Source organism: Podarcis gaigeae, assembly GCF_964106915.1.
Source record: "Podarcis gaigeae genome assembly, chromosome: 1".
Taxonomy (NCBI): Eukaryota; Metazoa; Chordata; class Lepidosauria; order Squamata; family Lacertidae; genus Podarcis; species Podarcis gaigeae.
Window position 1 is genome coordinate 49,972,703 of NC_139678.1, and position 15,857 is coordinate 49,988,559.

Consider the following 15,857-nt stretch of genomic DNA (forward strand, 5'->3'; position numbering starts at 1 on the left):
GGGGGGGAAACTTGCCATCTGGTAGCATAGTCAATCAAAAGTATTAATGGACAGATTAGCTGATCAGTGCAGCCCTAATTAGTAGTTGTCTTCATTGTCTAAACACAACATGAAGCACAGTGACCTTCTTAAATGGATGTTGCCCTCTCTCTGTGACTTAGGAGGAGAAGAGATATGAGAAAGCTGAGTTTTTAGATGAGATTCACTGTCTCTGTCTTTCTCTTGTTTCCTTCATTCCTTCATTCATTAATTGCTTCAGAGATGTGGCTTTGCCATGCTAACCAAGCAATATATCATACTCGAATTTATCCCAAAATCAGCTGTGCAATTCATGTATTTGTTTTATCAGGAGGTCACACTTTCTTTGAAATGAAAAAGCTACTTAATGTTAGACTCTTTAGGTAAAAGTTGCAATGACAAATGCATCAATTCTGTGGTGAATTAAACACTAGCAATAGAAATACGGTGTGCATGCGTGTTTTGAAGGAAACAGGCAATCTTGTTACCTCTCTTTCTTTCTCCAGATGTACCTGACCCTCCTGAGGCTCCCGAAATCACTAATGTTGGTGAAGATAACTGTACAGTGCAGTGGCAGCCTCCAAAGTATGATGGAGGACAGCCAGTACTGGGTAAGAATTGCTATAGTGAAAGCATCACCTGAAGGATGATGATGATGATAGTAATGATAGTAGTAGTAGTAATTTGTTATTTATACCCCATCCATCTGCCTTGTTTTCCCCAGCCACTCTGGTCAGCTCCCAACAGAATATTAAAAACACAATAAACCATCAAACATTAAAAGCTTCCCTAAACAGGGCTGCCTTCTGATGTCTTCTAAAAGTCAGATAGTTGTTTATTTCCTTGACATCTGATGGGAGGGCGTTCCACAGGGCAGGCGCCACTCCTGAGAAGGCCCTCTGTCTGGTTCCCTGTAACCTCACTTCTCATAGTGAGGGAACCACCAAAAGGCCCTCGGAGTTGGACCTCAGTGTCCAGGCTGAATGATGGGGATGGAGACGCTCCTTCAGGTATACTGGGCCGAGGCTGTATCAAGAATGAGAAGGATTTTCTGTACATTCCCAGAAATACATTTGTACTGTGAATTATTATATTTTACAATATAATCATGACACTGTGAAATAGGCAAAAGTTCCTCAATTATCGCTTTGATTTCCCATGTATCTAGTTTTTCTGTCATTTTGAGGACAATATGGGCATTGCTGATATTTCTTGAAAGGGTGGTTTACTAAATACCCCACCAGTGCTGAAAGAAGATTTGTGGGGAGTGAGTCTTGCTTCCTGTGGGCCACCTGGAGTGGGAACTGCATTTTATTTATTCTGTTTAATCAAGTTTTAATTCGCTTGCTATAAAAACAAACAAACCTTGAATTGGTTTGGAAGAAGAAGAGTCAAAACTCTAACACATGGGTAGGTAAACTAAGGCCCGGGGGCCGGATCCAGCCCAATTGCCTTCTAAATCTGGCCCGCAGACAGTCCAAGAATCAGTGTGTTTTTACATGAATAGAATGTATCCTTTTATTTAAAATAAATCTGAATCTCTGGGTTACTTGTGGGGCCTGCCTGGTGTTTTTACATGAGTAGAATTTGTGCTTTAATTTAAAATGCATCTCTGGGTTATTTGTGGGTCATAGGAATTCGTTCATTTCCCCCCAAAAAATATAGTTCAGCCCCCCCCACAAGGTCTGAGGGACGGTGGACTGGCCCCCTGCTCAAAAAGTTTGCTGACCCCTGCTCTAACACAATTCCTGTCTGCAAATATCTACAGGCAGTAACAAGTAAAATTATTCAGAATATGAACGTGCGTACAACACCAAGCAGTAAGTTTCTAATAAGCATCTGAAATACGCCAAAGTTGGTGCCTCCTGAGTAGCATTCCAGAGGCATCACTGCAATAAAGGTTTGCCTCTGCATTGTTGCTAGATAGCAGTCAGTCCATCATAGCACAACAAACACAGCATCCTCTGATAATGTTGACTGAACACATCTGTACGAGGCAAGGCCCCAGGTATCCAGGCCTGAGTAGTTAAAGGCATATGTTAATAACAATATTTGAAGGCGGCTCAGTTGCAAATAGGCTAATAGGTAGCTTTTGCATCTTTCTCAGGGATCCTCATAGTGGAAACCTGGACTACTGATAAGCATGTGCTCCACATAAACGCCTGCCGATTTCTCCCAATTTCAGCTGTTGTTCAGGAAACACACAAAGAGGAAGCTCAGACCACTTCTACTTCCTCTGGCAGTGCTGCAATGTGCAAAGCTGCTCTCACTCTGGGACACATTTAATGGAATACCCTTGAACAAGGTCACTAATGGGAATATCAAGTATCAAGATAGAAGGACAGGATGAAACTGTTACCAGAACCAGCTGAAGTTAAAGGACACACACTGCAGGCATGGTTCAGCCGTTGAAACCACTGCCAAACTTTGGGTGAAATGTTAGCCAAAGCCCCACAAAAGTGCTATTTTACAATGGCTACCTGGTTTTAATGGGATAGGGATCACCAACCCTGTGTCCATGGGCGCAAAGTTGGTGGCCTTCATGTATTTTGGGGGGATTTGAGGGAGAGATGGATTTTTATCTGGGAATAGCAAGTACTTCTTTCACCTGTGGAAAATTTCTCTGCATTTGAGTGTGGATGCTCAAGGTGTGGGGGGGGGGGGGTAGGGAGATATGTGTATGTGGCATGTGGGGGGAGAGGGGGAGATATGGATGTGTGATCTGTATGTGGATGTGGTGAGCTTGTATATATGGTTTGTGAGAATGAGGGAGAGGTGTATTGTCCAGCTGTTGGTATGTAAAGTGTATGAAAATATAAAGTGGCGTAGAAATGAAATAATAATTTATAATTAATAAGTGTGTGTAGGGAGAAACGGGGAATGTGTGATTGGTAATCCCAGTAATAAATTAAAAGCTTTCATTAGATAGTATTCTAAACAAAAGAAGTGAATCAAGAGGTGCTTGTATCAGTTTTTGCATTTGTAAATTCCATAAGGATTTATTATGTACATTCAAGTTCCTCTTTTTCACTTATTATATCATATCAACCAGCGCTATTTTTCTAGAAAAAGAAAACTCACCATGAACACCTCCCTTGTTCTCTTATAATGGCAATAGCACCTGCCTGAGAGGTGCCAGAACTGAGTTCCAGAAAGTTCTGGCTAAAGGGGGGGAAAGCCCTGATCCATAGTAAAAGGTGTTGTTAACATCATCTATAGAAAATGGCTGTAACCCTAGATACGCTTGCTAAGGAGTAAGCCCCATTGAACACAGTGGGATCAGGGGTGGTGAGTATGATAGGGTGGTGCCATAGAGCTTTTCTCCCAGCAGCAGTGTTGCTACCACTTACCAGGACTGTAGGGTCAGGGCAGGCTACCGATGATGTCAGCGCTGTGTGGGCACAGCGAAAGAGTCAGTCCAGCAGTCATGACAGAACACCTGCACAGGCATGAGTTCACCACTGAGTTTGCCTTACCCTTACCTCATCCAGGTAACTAGCTGTGATGTTGTCAGAAGGGTGGGCCTTCAGCAGCACCCCACCATGCCACTCTCTTCTGAGTGAGATACTTCTAAGTAATAGTGTGTCAAGTTGCACTATACGACGACCACCTGTTATCAAATTCATTCGTAATCTTCAGTTCTGTGTCTTCTTGCTGTAATTAGTCATGGAAATGGCTACCCTTAAATCAAAGTTTGAGTGTGTCCTAGTAGACTGAAACATTCCCCCACTGCTTTCTGTGTGGTTCTATTTTTAATGCCCAAAGCATATCTCTGAGGCAAGTGAACTTCATTGAATTTACTTCTCGGTAAACGTGTATAGAATTGCACTGTTAATTAAGCACTGACCTAATTGGGCTGGTGGCTGATGTCATATATTATTTTAGAAGATGTGCAGGTGAGTGAGCACTTAATAATCTTGTTGACGTTATTAGGTCCTGTAATAGATTTGATGCAGTAAATGTAAAAAAAGGTCTGGTACTTGGGCTTGTTGTAGAGTTTGGTCCCTTGAGCCATATTCTTGACAAGTGATGAGTGGCTATTCTAAGTTGTTAGTCCATCTGTGATCATTAGAGTTTCCTTCAGTTCAACTCTCCTTAAGAAGCTAGTCCTTTCCCAGAATCGTTGTAAGGCGGCTAAAATGCCTCAGAGGTATGCGTTTTGTACAATGTCGTCAGCATTTCCGAAAAGTGAGATTAACAGTGTTGATTCTCTTTCACAGAATGCTATCCTCGCATTTTGACGAACAGCTGAACTTAGCACATTAGGCAGGAGAGCGGTTGTTACTGGGATCCAGAGTGGATCTAAAATAGTCCATACAAGGTCTGAATTGTATCCATTCTAGGGATCAGGCTTTAGTTGGTTCAGGGTACAGTCTTAGGCATGCTTACCTGGGAGTAAGCCTCATGGAAAACAGCGGGACATTTCTGAGTAAACAATTTTAGGATCCAGTTTCATGCCAGTAGATTAAGCAAATAAATCTGAAATGGCTTAATAAACCGGAGCAAATGTTAAATCCATAAAGCTGTGAGTTAAAGGCAAAGCTTATTATCTTAAGACAGGCATAGGCAAAGTTGGCCCTCCAAATGTTTTGGGACTACAACTCCCTGACCCATCCTGTTAGCTAGGGATGTTGGGAGTTGTAGTTCCAAAATATCTGGAGGGCTGAGTTTGTCTATGCTCATCTTAAGAACTAGTAGGGAACAAAGGAGAAAATATTAAAGACGGTCTTTCCTTCCAACCATGTTACTTTCACCTTGTTTTCTTATTAAATGGTAAGTTATCTTGTTCTTTGTTCATTCAATAAAAATGGCACAAACTTGTATATTTTTGTAGAATAAAATTGGGGTACACCCAACCTAGCACAAGCATAGAAAAATTCATACGAAAGAATTTTCCACCCCTCTTCCAGTCGTCATCCACCACACCACACCCTGTGCTGTTGCTGAGGATACCCTGATCAATAGAAGATGCTTTTCAGGGATTGCAACAGGGATACAGCAAGGAGAGGGATGGAGAATTCCCTAGTACAAGGCTGGCTTGTGGAAATGTTAGTGTGAATGTAATACCACACACTTAAATGGAATTGATTGTGTAATTAGCTAAAGGGCAGGTGATTGAGCAGCAAAATATTCTTTAATTTACTGCTTCCCTTAACCTATGTACAGAGCAACTAAATGGGAGAAGCTCTGAAATGTAAATTTGGTAAAACAGAGTCTGCTTTGGGAGTTTCTGTGCAGTAAAAGCAAAATGGCCGTACTTGTGTCTCTTGTAGAACAGGCTCTCTATCTGTGGTGTCTCTTTTCACTTTGTAGGCTACATCTTAGAAAGGAAGAAGAAAAAGAGCTACAGGTGGATGAGGCTGAACTTTGACCTTCTAAAGGACCTGTCATATGAAGCGAAGAGAATGATTGAAGGAGTTGTGTATGAGATGCGAATTTACGCCGTCAACTCGGTTGGTATGTCCCGGCCCAGTGCTGCCTCACAGCCCTTCATGCCAATTGGTGAGTGTCAACACACATTGTGTTACTTCTCAAACATCCAAAGGAGATGAAGAGACACATGGGCACACAATTACCTTCTCTTTCTCCACTCAGTAGGGACACAGAGTCCATATTTGTAAGACAGGTGGCTCCTTCTTGATCTGTTTTATCTTTTCTAACCTTTTTCTAAAACCCTTTTCACAAATGGGAGTAGCAAGGTTCCAATTTCATGAAATCGCTGATGAATTTCTAACTGTTAAAATTAGAGGTGTGAGAGGCAAGCTGGGTCTCGATGAGAGAGGGGAACTAATTGACAGTGACCTCCCATTGCCTCTCAGCTTCCCCCATTCCCTTATGGGTGCAAATATCACCGTATCCCACCCAGTGCTTCATTACTCCCACCCCCTGCGGAGCTGCAAGGATAGCTGATTAAGAAAATATCCATGGAATTATTTTCTATAAATAATCATGATGACCCCACGGTGTTTCTATCAGTCCCTGAACTAAAAGCAAACTGTGGGAGTCTTTGAGGGAGGAAAGAACAATCTGAGGGCCTGAGGTAGAGCAGCAACAGAAATGACTAAAGTGGTGGTTCAACTCACAGAAGACCATAAGGAAGGGGATGAGTTTTGTGAAGAAAAGAATGTGCCACTACAAAACCCCAGCGATGGGCCAACAGAGAACGAGAAAGAGCAGGAGGAGGCGGTTAATTCTGATCTTCAGCCAACACTCAACAGTTGGGCTGTGCAGAGCGAAGAAAGACAAGAACCTCTACAGGAATCAAGTGAACTAAAAGGTTCAGGGTTTTCTTGCAATAAGAAATGATATACTTGATTAGAAATAAGGCTCCATCCTACAACTATGGAGATGAGGCACTGGTTTGTAACATGCGTCATGTGGTAATCCACCCATACTCCTATGTGTGATGCACATGCTTTTAAAGACTGTTTTGAATGTTTGGCTTTAATTATAGTTTAAGAAGTGAGTAAAATGTTGCAGCAGGATGATGTGGGATGCTAACATTAGGTTCTCCATCTGCTATGTGATATTTATTTATTTTTTAAATGGTGTTATGTGGTAGGGAACATTCTGTATTTTTGAAATATTTAAAATAATGCACACAATGTGTTTAAATACCACAGCTTTCCCTGGCTTATGATAACCACACACATGGCATGGGGGGAAAAATTACTTCAGGTATTGTTATTTTTCTAATACACAGAATCTAAATGATTTGAAAATGAACCAAAATGACTGAGTATCTATCACTGCATGCAGAGATAGGCCCTTTGCAGACTTTGTGAAATGTTTTGTCAAGGAGCAGAACAGCTTGGTTTTGCACAGTGGAATCTGAAGGGTGGAAATGGTACTTCTTAAATTCACAGCATCTTTAGATACAGGGAAACTTTTCAAAAGGGCAAATACCAATTCTGACCATGTAGGTAATAATCTTGAACTTCTCCAAACTGACCCACTGCCCCAAATGTGAATTTGTATAGTTGGTATATATATATATATAGTTGGTATACTATAATATTTGGATAGTCCTATACTGTATGTAACCCAAATATCTGCTGTACCCTGTCCTACATATTCTGGAATCACAGACACAAAACTCACATAGTGTTTTCACTCTTTCACACATATGCATTTACACAAATTAGGATAGACTCTGGAGTCCCCCTGTGTCAGGGGTGAGGAACCTTGGATCTGGAGGTCCGGTGATCCTCCAGGCCTTTGCAATTCTCCCCAGCCTGCACCCCTCACTGCCCCTGCTTTGCACCCCAAGTGTTTTTGTCTGGATGAAATCCTTAAACTCTTATAATGCCTCTTGTCTGGATGGAGGGTACAGTGGAGTGGGTGAGTTTCAAAACTGCTGTACTGTATAAATTTATATTTGTTTCTCCACTTATTTTTTGCCTCTGGCCTCACCCACCACTGGCTTTTGGAGGCAGAGGCGGATTTAGGGCAATGTGAGTTGCATGGTTGCACCAGGTGTGCAGCCAAGAAAGGCACCTTCTCAAAGCCCAGTAAGCACTTGTCTGGCTTTGGGAAGGAGATGTAACAGCTCTGACAGGGTCCTAGAATTCTGTCTCCTTCCCAAAGCCAGGCAAGAGCTTACTGGGTTTTGGTAATGTGGAAGGAGGGCTCTAGGACCCTGGTAGAGTTCAGCACCTCCTTCCCAATGCCCAGCTTAAGCCAACACCTCAAGGGCTGGTGGGAAGGTGTCAAATGGCCTCACACAGGGCAGCATTTTACCAAGGTCCTCAGGAGGAAAAATGTTCCCCTCCCAGTGTTCAAACATGAACACTCTTCTCTCCGGGCCACTGTGGCAAGAGCAGACAGATGAGCACTGCATATAGGAACTATGGGGTTTTCCACATACCACACAGAAATTATTGTAGATCCATTAGGACTTATGGATCCTACTGGTGTCATACCTGGGGCCCATGCATATTGAATTTCACTGGTCTCATCAATGTACCCTCAAAGTGAGTTCAAAAACTGAATACTGTATTCCCTGCCTTAGACCAAAAGCTAGCAGGAGATTGGCATTCCCCTAACTTAGCAGAATTCCTACTACCAACTGATGTGCCACTGATGTGCACTTTTGCTGTGCATCTACTGAATTCAGGACCTATAGCACTAGGACCACAGCTGCCTTGTATTTATATTCTTTGTTGGCTGCATAAGGCATCGAGGTCTAGTTAGTGGCCATTTGCTAGTTGTGAGGTACAGAAATATGAAGTAAATCACTATTTGTAATTAGGGTACATCTAGTTCTTTTTATGCTATTTTGCTATTTTATGCTATTATGAAGTCTTATGCTATTTATTAACCTATAGCATTTCTATACCACTTATTTGCATTTTAAGCAGTGTACACAAAAACAATCCTAATATCTTTTTGAAATAGGATAAATGTGGGGGGGGAATGTAAGGCCATTTATATATACTGTCTTGTGCCTATTATATATCCATATCATTTTGCCAATATTTTAATTTTGTCTGAAATGCATTGATGAAGCAAGCAGAAGCTTGGTGTCTCATTCAGTTATAAATTTAGCAGAAAACCTTTGTGTCACAAGAATTCATTCTAGAGAATGATGTTTTCTAATCTCTTGCTAATGCCTTTTCCCTCCTAATATCTCACTTTGAAGATTAGTAATTGCCACATCATTTGTTTAGCAGCTATGAATTCATGACTGCAAGGACTGGCTATTGGGGGACTGTTTAGAAACTGCAATTAGTGCAGAATGCAGTAGCCTTGCTCCTGACAGGAACCAATCACCAACAACATTGATTTGTTTTGTTTCTTTGTTTAATGATTTTTAATTGCTCCCACAAGTGGTAAAGTGGTGATACCCCCTGAACTGGATGACTTAAAAAGACAATGAAGCAAATTAAAGTAGAAGCTTTTGGGTTTCCAAAACACCCATATGTATCTGGTTGGCCACTGTGAGATCAGGATGCTGGGAAAGTTGGGCCATTGATCCGATCTCATTGCTCTTCTCATGTTCTTACTCCAGTATTCAGTGGGAAAAGGCTCCCTGACTTCAGGTTTACAGAAATGGGATTGGAAGTGAAAAAGAAAAGGCACCAGTTCTTAGTAAAAATATAGCACCTCCTCCTCCCCTCAAAGAGCAGGTGGATGTGTTGCCTTAGGCTGCTCACAGTTCCCAAACAGGCCTCAGCAGGTTGCTTGTATCCAACCTTCTGTTCCTCACAGGGCGTTTGGAATTGATGGCCTTCACAAGGAGGGAGGGGCCTAGCTTGGCCAAGCTGGTGAAAGCAGCAGTGAGAGGAGATAGCAAAAGATGAAGTTTTCTTTCATGTCTATAAGTCCTACCCTGTAGACATTGTATTGGCTTCCAATCCCAATTTAACCTATAAAGCTCTAGGCTGGATATACAGAACGTATCTTAAAAGATCAATCACGTATCCCAATATGAGCCTTGCTATCCTTTGGAGTAAATAAATATTAAATCAACAAAAGTACAATGCAGGACTATGATCCACATTTTGTGGAAGTCAACAATCCGTTGCAGGGATTCTCTTCGCAGGTAGCATTTTTATTCTGACAGGTATTTTTCAGATGATAATCATTTTAACTGGGTATAGATTGTATTGCTTGTTCTATCTTGCGAAGTTTTAAGCATTTGTACGCCATTTTGATAATTTTAATATGAATGCTACAATATATTACTAGCACTTAAAAAATAACCCAAAGGCTCTGGATTTTCTATTCTGTTTAGCTCCTCCAAGTGAGCCAACGCACTTCACAGTAGAAGACATTTGTGATACTTCTGTTACTTTGAAGTGGAGGCCCCCTGAAAGAATTGGAGCAGGAGGCTTGGATGGCTACAACATTGAGTACTGTAAAGAAGGATGTGAGTAAGCCCCTGGTACTTTCGGAATGGTTGTCACATGCACATCATGCACCAAAAGCCCAAGGCTTCCCCCAATGACTCCTGGAAACTGTAACTTAAGGGTATTGGGAATTGTATATCTCTGAGAGATAAACTACAGTTCCAGGATTGGTGGAAAGCACCATATGCTCTAAACATATTTTAAATGCATGGTGTGGATGTCACCACTTTAATGGTTTCCCCAAAAGGATTGTGGGAAGTGGAATCTGTTAAAAAAACCCGCGGTGCTTAGAGTTGCAAGGAGAGCCTTACTAGAAAGTTCCTAGGATGGGTCTTAAAGTGGCTTAAAAGCAGATTTGCCCATCCATGAGGCAGCAAAAGTGCAAGCGGTGGTGCTACGCTGGCCCCACTGCTTATACCACCAAGAGAGAGGGACAGTATTCTGGCATGCGGCATTGCCACTTGTCTTCCATACCCCGAGGCAGAGAAGCCGAGCAACAATATTTTGAGGAGTGCCCCAGCTCCTACCAAGTTCATCGAGAGCCAGGGCATGGTGGCATTGGATATGGAGGCACTGTGCAGAAGCAGCGGGTGGCAATTCCCATTTTGCCTCAGGTGACAAAAAAAGAGCAGGCTGCTGCTGTTTAAGAGTACTTGAAGTGGATGGTGTGAGTGTTATCTAGGTTCTAGGATAATCAGTTTAGCCAGCCTTTAACTGAGAAAGGCAGTAGCCTTGGGCAGATAAAGGAGATGGAGGATGGTATTGGTACAGAATGAAAAGCAATGTGCATCTGTCTTCAAACATCTGAGATTAACGGGGACAGAAATATTGTTCTCCAGTAGGGTCAAGCCCCAGAGATTCCCTTTTAAAGGAATTATGCAGTCCTATATTTCTGTGATCATCACAATCTTGCATGTCTTTGAAACATTTTGTGAAGTTGTTGTATCTTATAGTGCATTGGATGCCATGGGTGCTTTAGCTGTTATTTCAAAAGCTTTAGCTGTGATTCCAAAAGGCTGAATGCCACCATTCTGGAATATATGAAGCAGCAGCACAAATAGAAAACATGAGTAAAAATGCTTGGGATTGTGCCTTCAGGCATAGTTCTGTAAACCTCTGCTTGAAAAGCTTCGCCTAACAGTAAGTGATCTTGCATTTGCAGCCACAGAATGGATCCCAGCACTTCATGGCCTGATTGAGCGCACCTCTGTCCTGGTTAAAGATTTGGTGACAGGAGACAAACTGAATTTCCGCATCACTGCTGTAAACCTGGCAGGTGCAAGTCAGCCAGCTGTTACAAAAGAGCCAGTTACCGTCCGAGAGATCTTGCGTAAGTATCTAGGGAAAGCCAGCACTAGAATCACTGAAATCTCACCTCTTGGAGATCTGGGGTATGGATCCGTATTAACCTGCGGAACTTTGGTTCTGATATGCGATAAACCGGTGTCCCTATTTATTAATACTTAAATTGCACACAGCTTGTAACAATTACTTTCTTCCTCAGTACAGCTCTCCTTCTCCCTGCGAGGTTACTGTGCATTTATTTCTGATATTTCATGCTTGGTGTGGATTGTTGCTTAGGGGAGTGAGGCCAAACAGCCGGCTGTCAGTCTGGTGAACATTCATGATCTCGGTCATTAATCATCACCTTGTCTGTAGCCCAAGAGTACAAGTGGTCTAATTCAGTTGGCTGGAACCCAGAAAGACGGCTCAACTGATATAACTTCTCAATCCTTATTTCTGTCTGGAGTTCTAAAAGACGTGACCCGGATTCTATTAACACCAGAATGACCCAGAGCACTATTATTAAACTACAAGCACAGGGCATCCCAAACCCAGAGGGACTTACTTAAAGGCAGGGGGATCCAGACATAGTAGCAGCCACAGATAAAGAGAACCTCCTTCAGTGAGTCAGAAGCAAACAGACAACTCATTATTATCCCCATTCTCCCAGCTGTGATCATCCTATATGTTGTTGGACTCCAACTCCCATCATTCCTAGTCAGCATGAGTAGTGGTTGGGGATGGTGGGAGTTCAATCTGGAGACCTGCAAATTAGCCACCTTGCTCTAAAACATCAATCATTGGAGACAGCCAACTCTGCAAACCACAACAAAATGTTGCAGCATCAATTACTCCTGTCCAGTGTTGCAGCCAGCCATGCCCTAGAACACATCCCAGAGTCCCCTATCGTAGGGGTAGCTGATATGTGGCGCTCTGACTAAATCCATGCAGCTGGTAAGGAGGGGGATGTCAACATTGTTACCAACAACCCTCTCCCCACCCTCCTCTCTCTTTCTCTTTTCCCTCTCCTGAAAGAAAAGAGTCCCGGGGTGGTGATCATCTTGGCCCCATGTGGCCCACAAGAGATTATGCATGTTAATTGCATGGCTCTTAACGATAATGGCTGTATACTTCTGCCCTGCTGTATAAAGAGGTTCAATGGCTTCTATTTTTCAGATATCATTACAATATTTGCCACTGGTACAAACTCATTTGAAGTCAATAATGTAGAATCATATTCAGCTACTGAGTATCCCTAGTAGGATCACGACAGCTTTCTTTCAGAATTTCTTGGATTTCTACAAACTTTAATTGCTTGCAGTGGACCTTCAATTTTTCTGATACATATGATGTATCTAGTAAGTTGGAGAAAAAACCCTGACTTCATAATCCTCTGATCCACAGAGCGTCCCAAAATCTGGTTGCCACGCAATCTTCGACAGACTTTAATGAAGAAAGTGGGCGATACAATCAACATTGTCGTTCCTTTCCAGGTACTCGATTGAATCTGCTATTCAAACTCTTCCCTTCAATCCGGCAATTCCCGGCAGACCACTGTGCTTCAGGAGCTCTCCCCCTGCCCCATTCCAGATTTCCTTATTTGTTTAATGGAAGGGTAGCTTTGTGCATCATTAAACACACACACAGAGAGAGATGCAGTTTCCATTTCAGTGAATAAGAAAACAATGTTCACTTCAGAATAGTCTACATGGCTTATATAAACCTGGAGTCCTGTGCTTTCGTAGCTCATTCAGTTTGACAGTCATACGGTTTCAAAACCTATATATCGGTTTTAAGGTCTGTTCAGATAATCAAATGTTGCTCACTTATTATGGAGGATTTACTTGGCTTATCTTAAAAGTTGTGCTTGAGAGACTAATCACATTTTCCCACTTCCCAAGTGACAATATTTTGACACTAACAAATATGCTGTCTCATCCAACCACACCACACTGTGGAGATGAAGTTTTGACATATTCTCAGGGAGCAAATATAGGTGAGAATTATTAAGTCAACCATGTCACAGACAAGACAGGTATAAAAGGGATCTGATGTCTTTATGTGTGTGTTATTACTATGTGCAAAAGTGTCAAATGAATGATACAGGGAATGAGCAAAAACGGAATAGTTGAACAAGAGATAATAATTTTATTCAGATGAAATAGGGGATTAAAGGCACAAACTACTCAAGAATCCACAGCTGGGCAGTAACCTTTATGTGAACCAACCAAAATGTCAAAGAATAGTGAACAAGCTTTCAAGTTCTCCAGAACTCTTTATCAGGCTGGATGTTATGCAAAGCAGGAAGTGGTAGGGAAGACAAACAAAGAGCCAGCTCAGTCTGGGTAACTGCTGGCCTTTACGTTTCCAAAAGTGGGGGCTGGCCATTGCTAGGGCAAGCAGAGACCTACCGTCCTTAGCAGACTAATCCAATCTGCAAACTCCATTTTGAGACTGAGTACAGACCTGATGGCAATAACCAAGCCAGTGTTTTCTTTTTTGTTTGTTTTGCCCTCTTTCCCTTTCCTACCCTACTGCTTTGTGTAGCATCCAAGCTGAGGAAGAATACTGGAGGATTCAAAAGCTTGCTCACTATATTGTGACATTTTGGTTGGTCCTACTAAAAGTTTAGTCCAGCTCTGCATTTTGGAATGGCCCAACATGACTTCCTTTGCACTTTATGTGCCAAGTACTCAGTAGCTTTGCTTTCCATTTTTTTCTTCTGCAGGGAAAACCTAGACCTAAAGTTATCTGGACAAAGGATGGTCAGCCAATAGACTCTAAGGAGGTGGGAATTCGAAACAGCAATACAGACACCATTCTCTTCATCCGAAAGGCTGAGCGCCACCATTCTGGAATATATGAAGTAGAGGTGCAAATAGAAAGCATGATAGATAAGGCTACTATTACCATTCAGATAATGGGTAAGGAACTGTTTGGAGTCTTATGAATTTCCCATTTAAACACAGTCACTTTAATGCAGGGATTTGGTGCAGGTGTATGTACAGCACTTCAAGTACTGACAGGAATGCTCCTGTTCTTATAAAAAAGGCAAGTGTAGCTGTATGGTGGCTAACAGTCCGAGCTACTTCTAAAATCATCTCTGCCAGGAACCCACTAGATGGCCTAAGGCACCTAAACCTAAATTTCCCCCCTCCCTGATCTGCAGTACAGTGGTACCTCAGGTTAAGAACTTAATTTGTTCTGGAGGTCCGTTCTTAACCTGAAACTGTTCTTAACCTGAGGTACCACTTTAGCTAATGGGGCCTCCTGCTGCTGCCACATGATTTCTGTTCTCATCCTGAAGCAAAGTTCTTAACCCGAGGTACTATTTCTGGGTTAGCAGAGTCTGTAACCTGAAGCGCCTGTAACCTGAAGCGTCTGGAACCCGAGGTACCACTGTATGTTGCTTTACCTTACAGTAGGAGTGGGGAACTGGTTCTGGCCCCTGTCTCCCTCCACCAGGCCAAGTTAACAGGTGGGCAGGGCTGCCCACATGGCTTCAAACAAAGCCATAAGGGCAAAGACATAGCCCTATGCAAGCATGTTGACCCTATGATCAGATGATCATGGGGGCTTACAAAGTGCTTTGCGAGTGCCTCCAGGTGGACAAAGCAAAAACCAGGGCAGAGAATGAGACTCTGTACTTTCCATCTGTGCTGCTTATTTAAACCTCCAATGTTTAAAGCCAGTTTGAATGAGCAGAGCAGCCTTGGAGAGGGCTTTCAAATAGCCTGAGTTGCATTTTGAAGTCTCACCAATCAGGGCTTCTAAGTGCCATATCGTGGGCAGGATGCTGCTTGCCACCCCCCTCCAACCTGCCATCTCTCCCCCTCCCCACCCATGTGGTGTCGGTCAGGTGTGCATAGCCTTGCCAGTCAAATAGTGATGCCTGGCCAGCCTGATTGGACCTGCAGGTCAGGATCACAGTTCATGCATGTGAAGCAATTTGACTACTTGAAAGTGCTGTATACAAATGTCAAGTGATATTTTCTTTTCGACGCATGGAGCAGCTTCTGTCACTGAAATGAATGGAAACACCCACGTGTACACAAAGGGTGACTCTCCAGTAACAGGACAATGAACGTCTGCATACAATGAATTCAAAAAAGCTGTGACTGCATGTAGTGACTGACAAAAACATGAACTCTGTTATCTCTAGCCCCCCCCCCCTCCAGTGTGGCCCATTTTTATCCAGCCTTTTTGGCAGCAGGAGGCTTGGCAGCAATAAAATGCACAATACTTCAGGAAAAAAAATTAAAAGCCACTTACACAATTTATAAAGAGAGAGAGAGCAATGAGTGACGTCACTCAAGCAGCTTAACAGCATCAGTTCAGCTAATTGCATTTTCTCCTTCAGATCCCATAAAAACCAGCTGGCTATTAAAATTTCTTACAAAGGCTTAACATTACTGACGCCACAGCTCCCAGCTGTAATAACCAATGTAAGATTAGTGCTGTGAGTTTCTTTCTGCTGCTCTCTAAGATTTGAACTACATACATAATGTGAAAAAATATCCATAAGGATGCCAGATTTGGATGAGAGCCACAGTATAGGGTGAAAGGCCTAATCCTTTGCCTGTGCAAAAACATGTCGGGAGCCATGAAATTCACACAACACATGTAGGCTGTTTACACACTCCTGCTTATCCTGCATCCAGTACGCTCCCATCGCTAGTTTGGGACACAGTGTAAACACGGCAT

At 42.6% G+C, this 15,857-nt stretch overlaps 1 protein-coding gene across 4 annotated transcripts in view; it reads left to right on the plus strand.

Moving 5' to 3' along the window:
• Positions 1–15,857, plus strand: part of MYBPC3 (myosin binding protein C3) — a 66,033-nt gene that overhangs the window by 42,921 nt on the left and 7,255 nt on the right. For all 4 annotated transcript variants that reach the window (XM_083749397.1, XM_083749398.1, XM_083749399.1 and 1 more), the window contains exons 22-27: positions 525–629; positions 5,332–5,520; positions 9,755–9,889; positions 11,032–11,199; positions 12,558–12,646; positions 13,882–14,077. In XM_083749397.1, the coding sequence (XP_083605523.1) occupies positions 525–629; positions 5,332–5,520; positions 9,755–9,889; positions 11,032–11,199; positions 12,558–12,646; positions 13,882–14,077 (882 nt within the window). The remainder of the gene's footprint in view (positions 1–524; positions 630–5,331; positions 5,521–9,754; positions 9,890–11,031; positions 11,200–12,557; positions 12,647–13,881; positions 14,078–15,857) is intronic.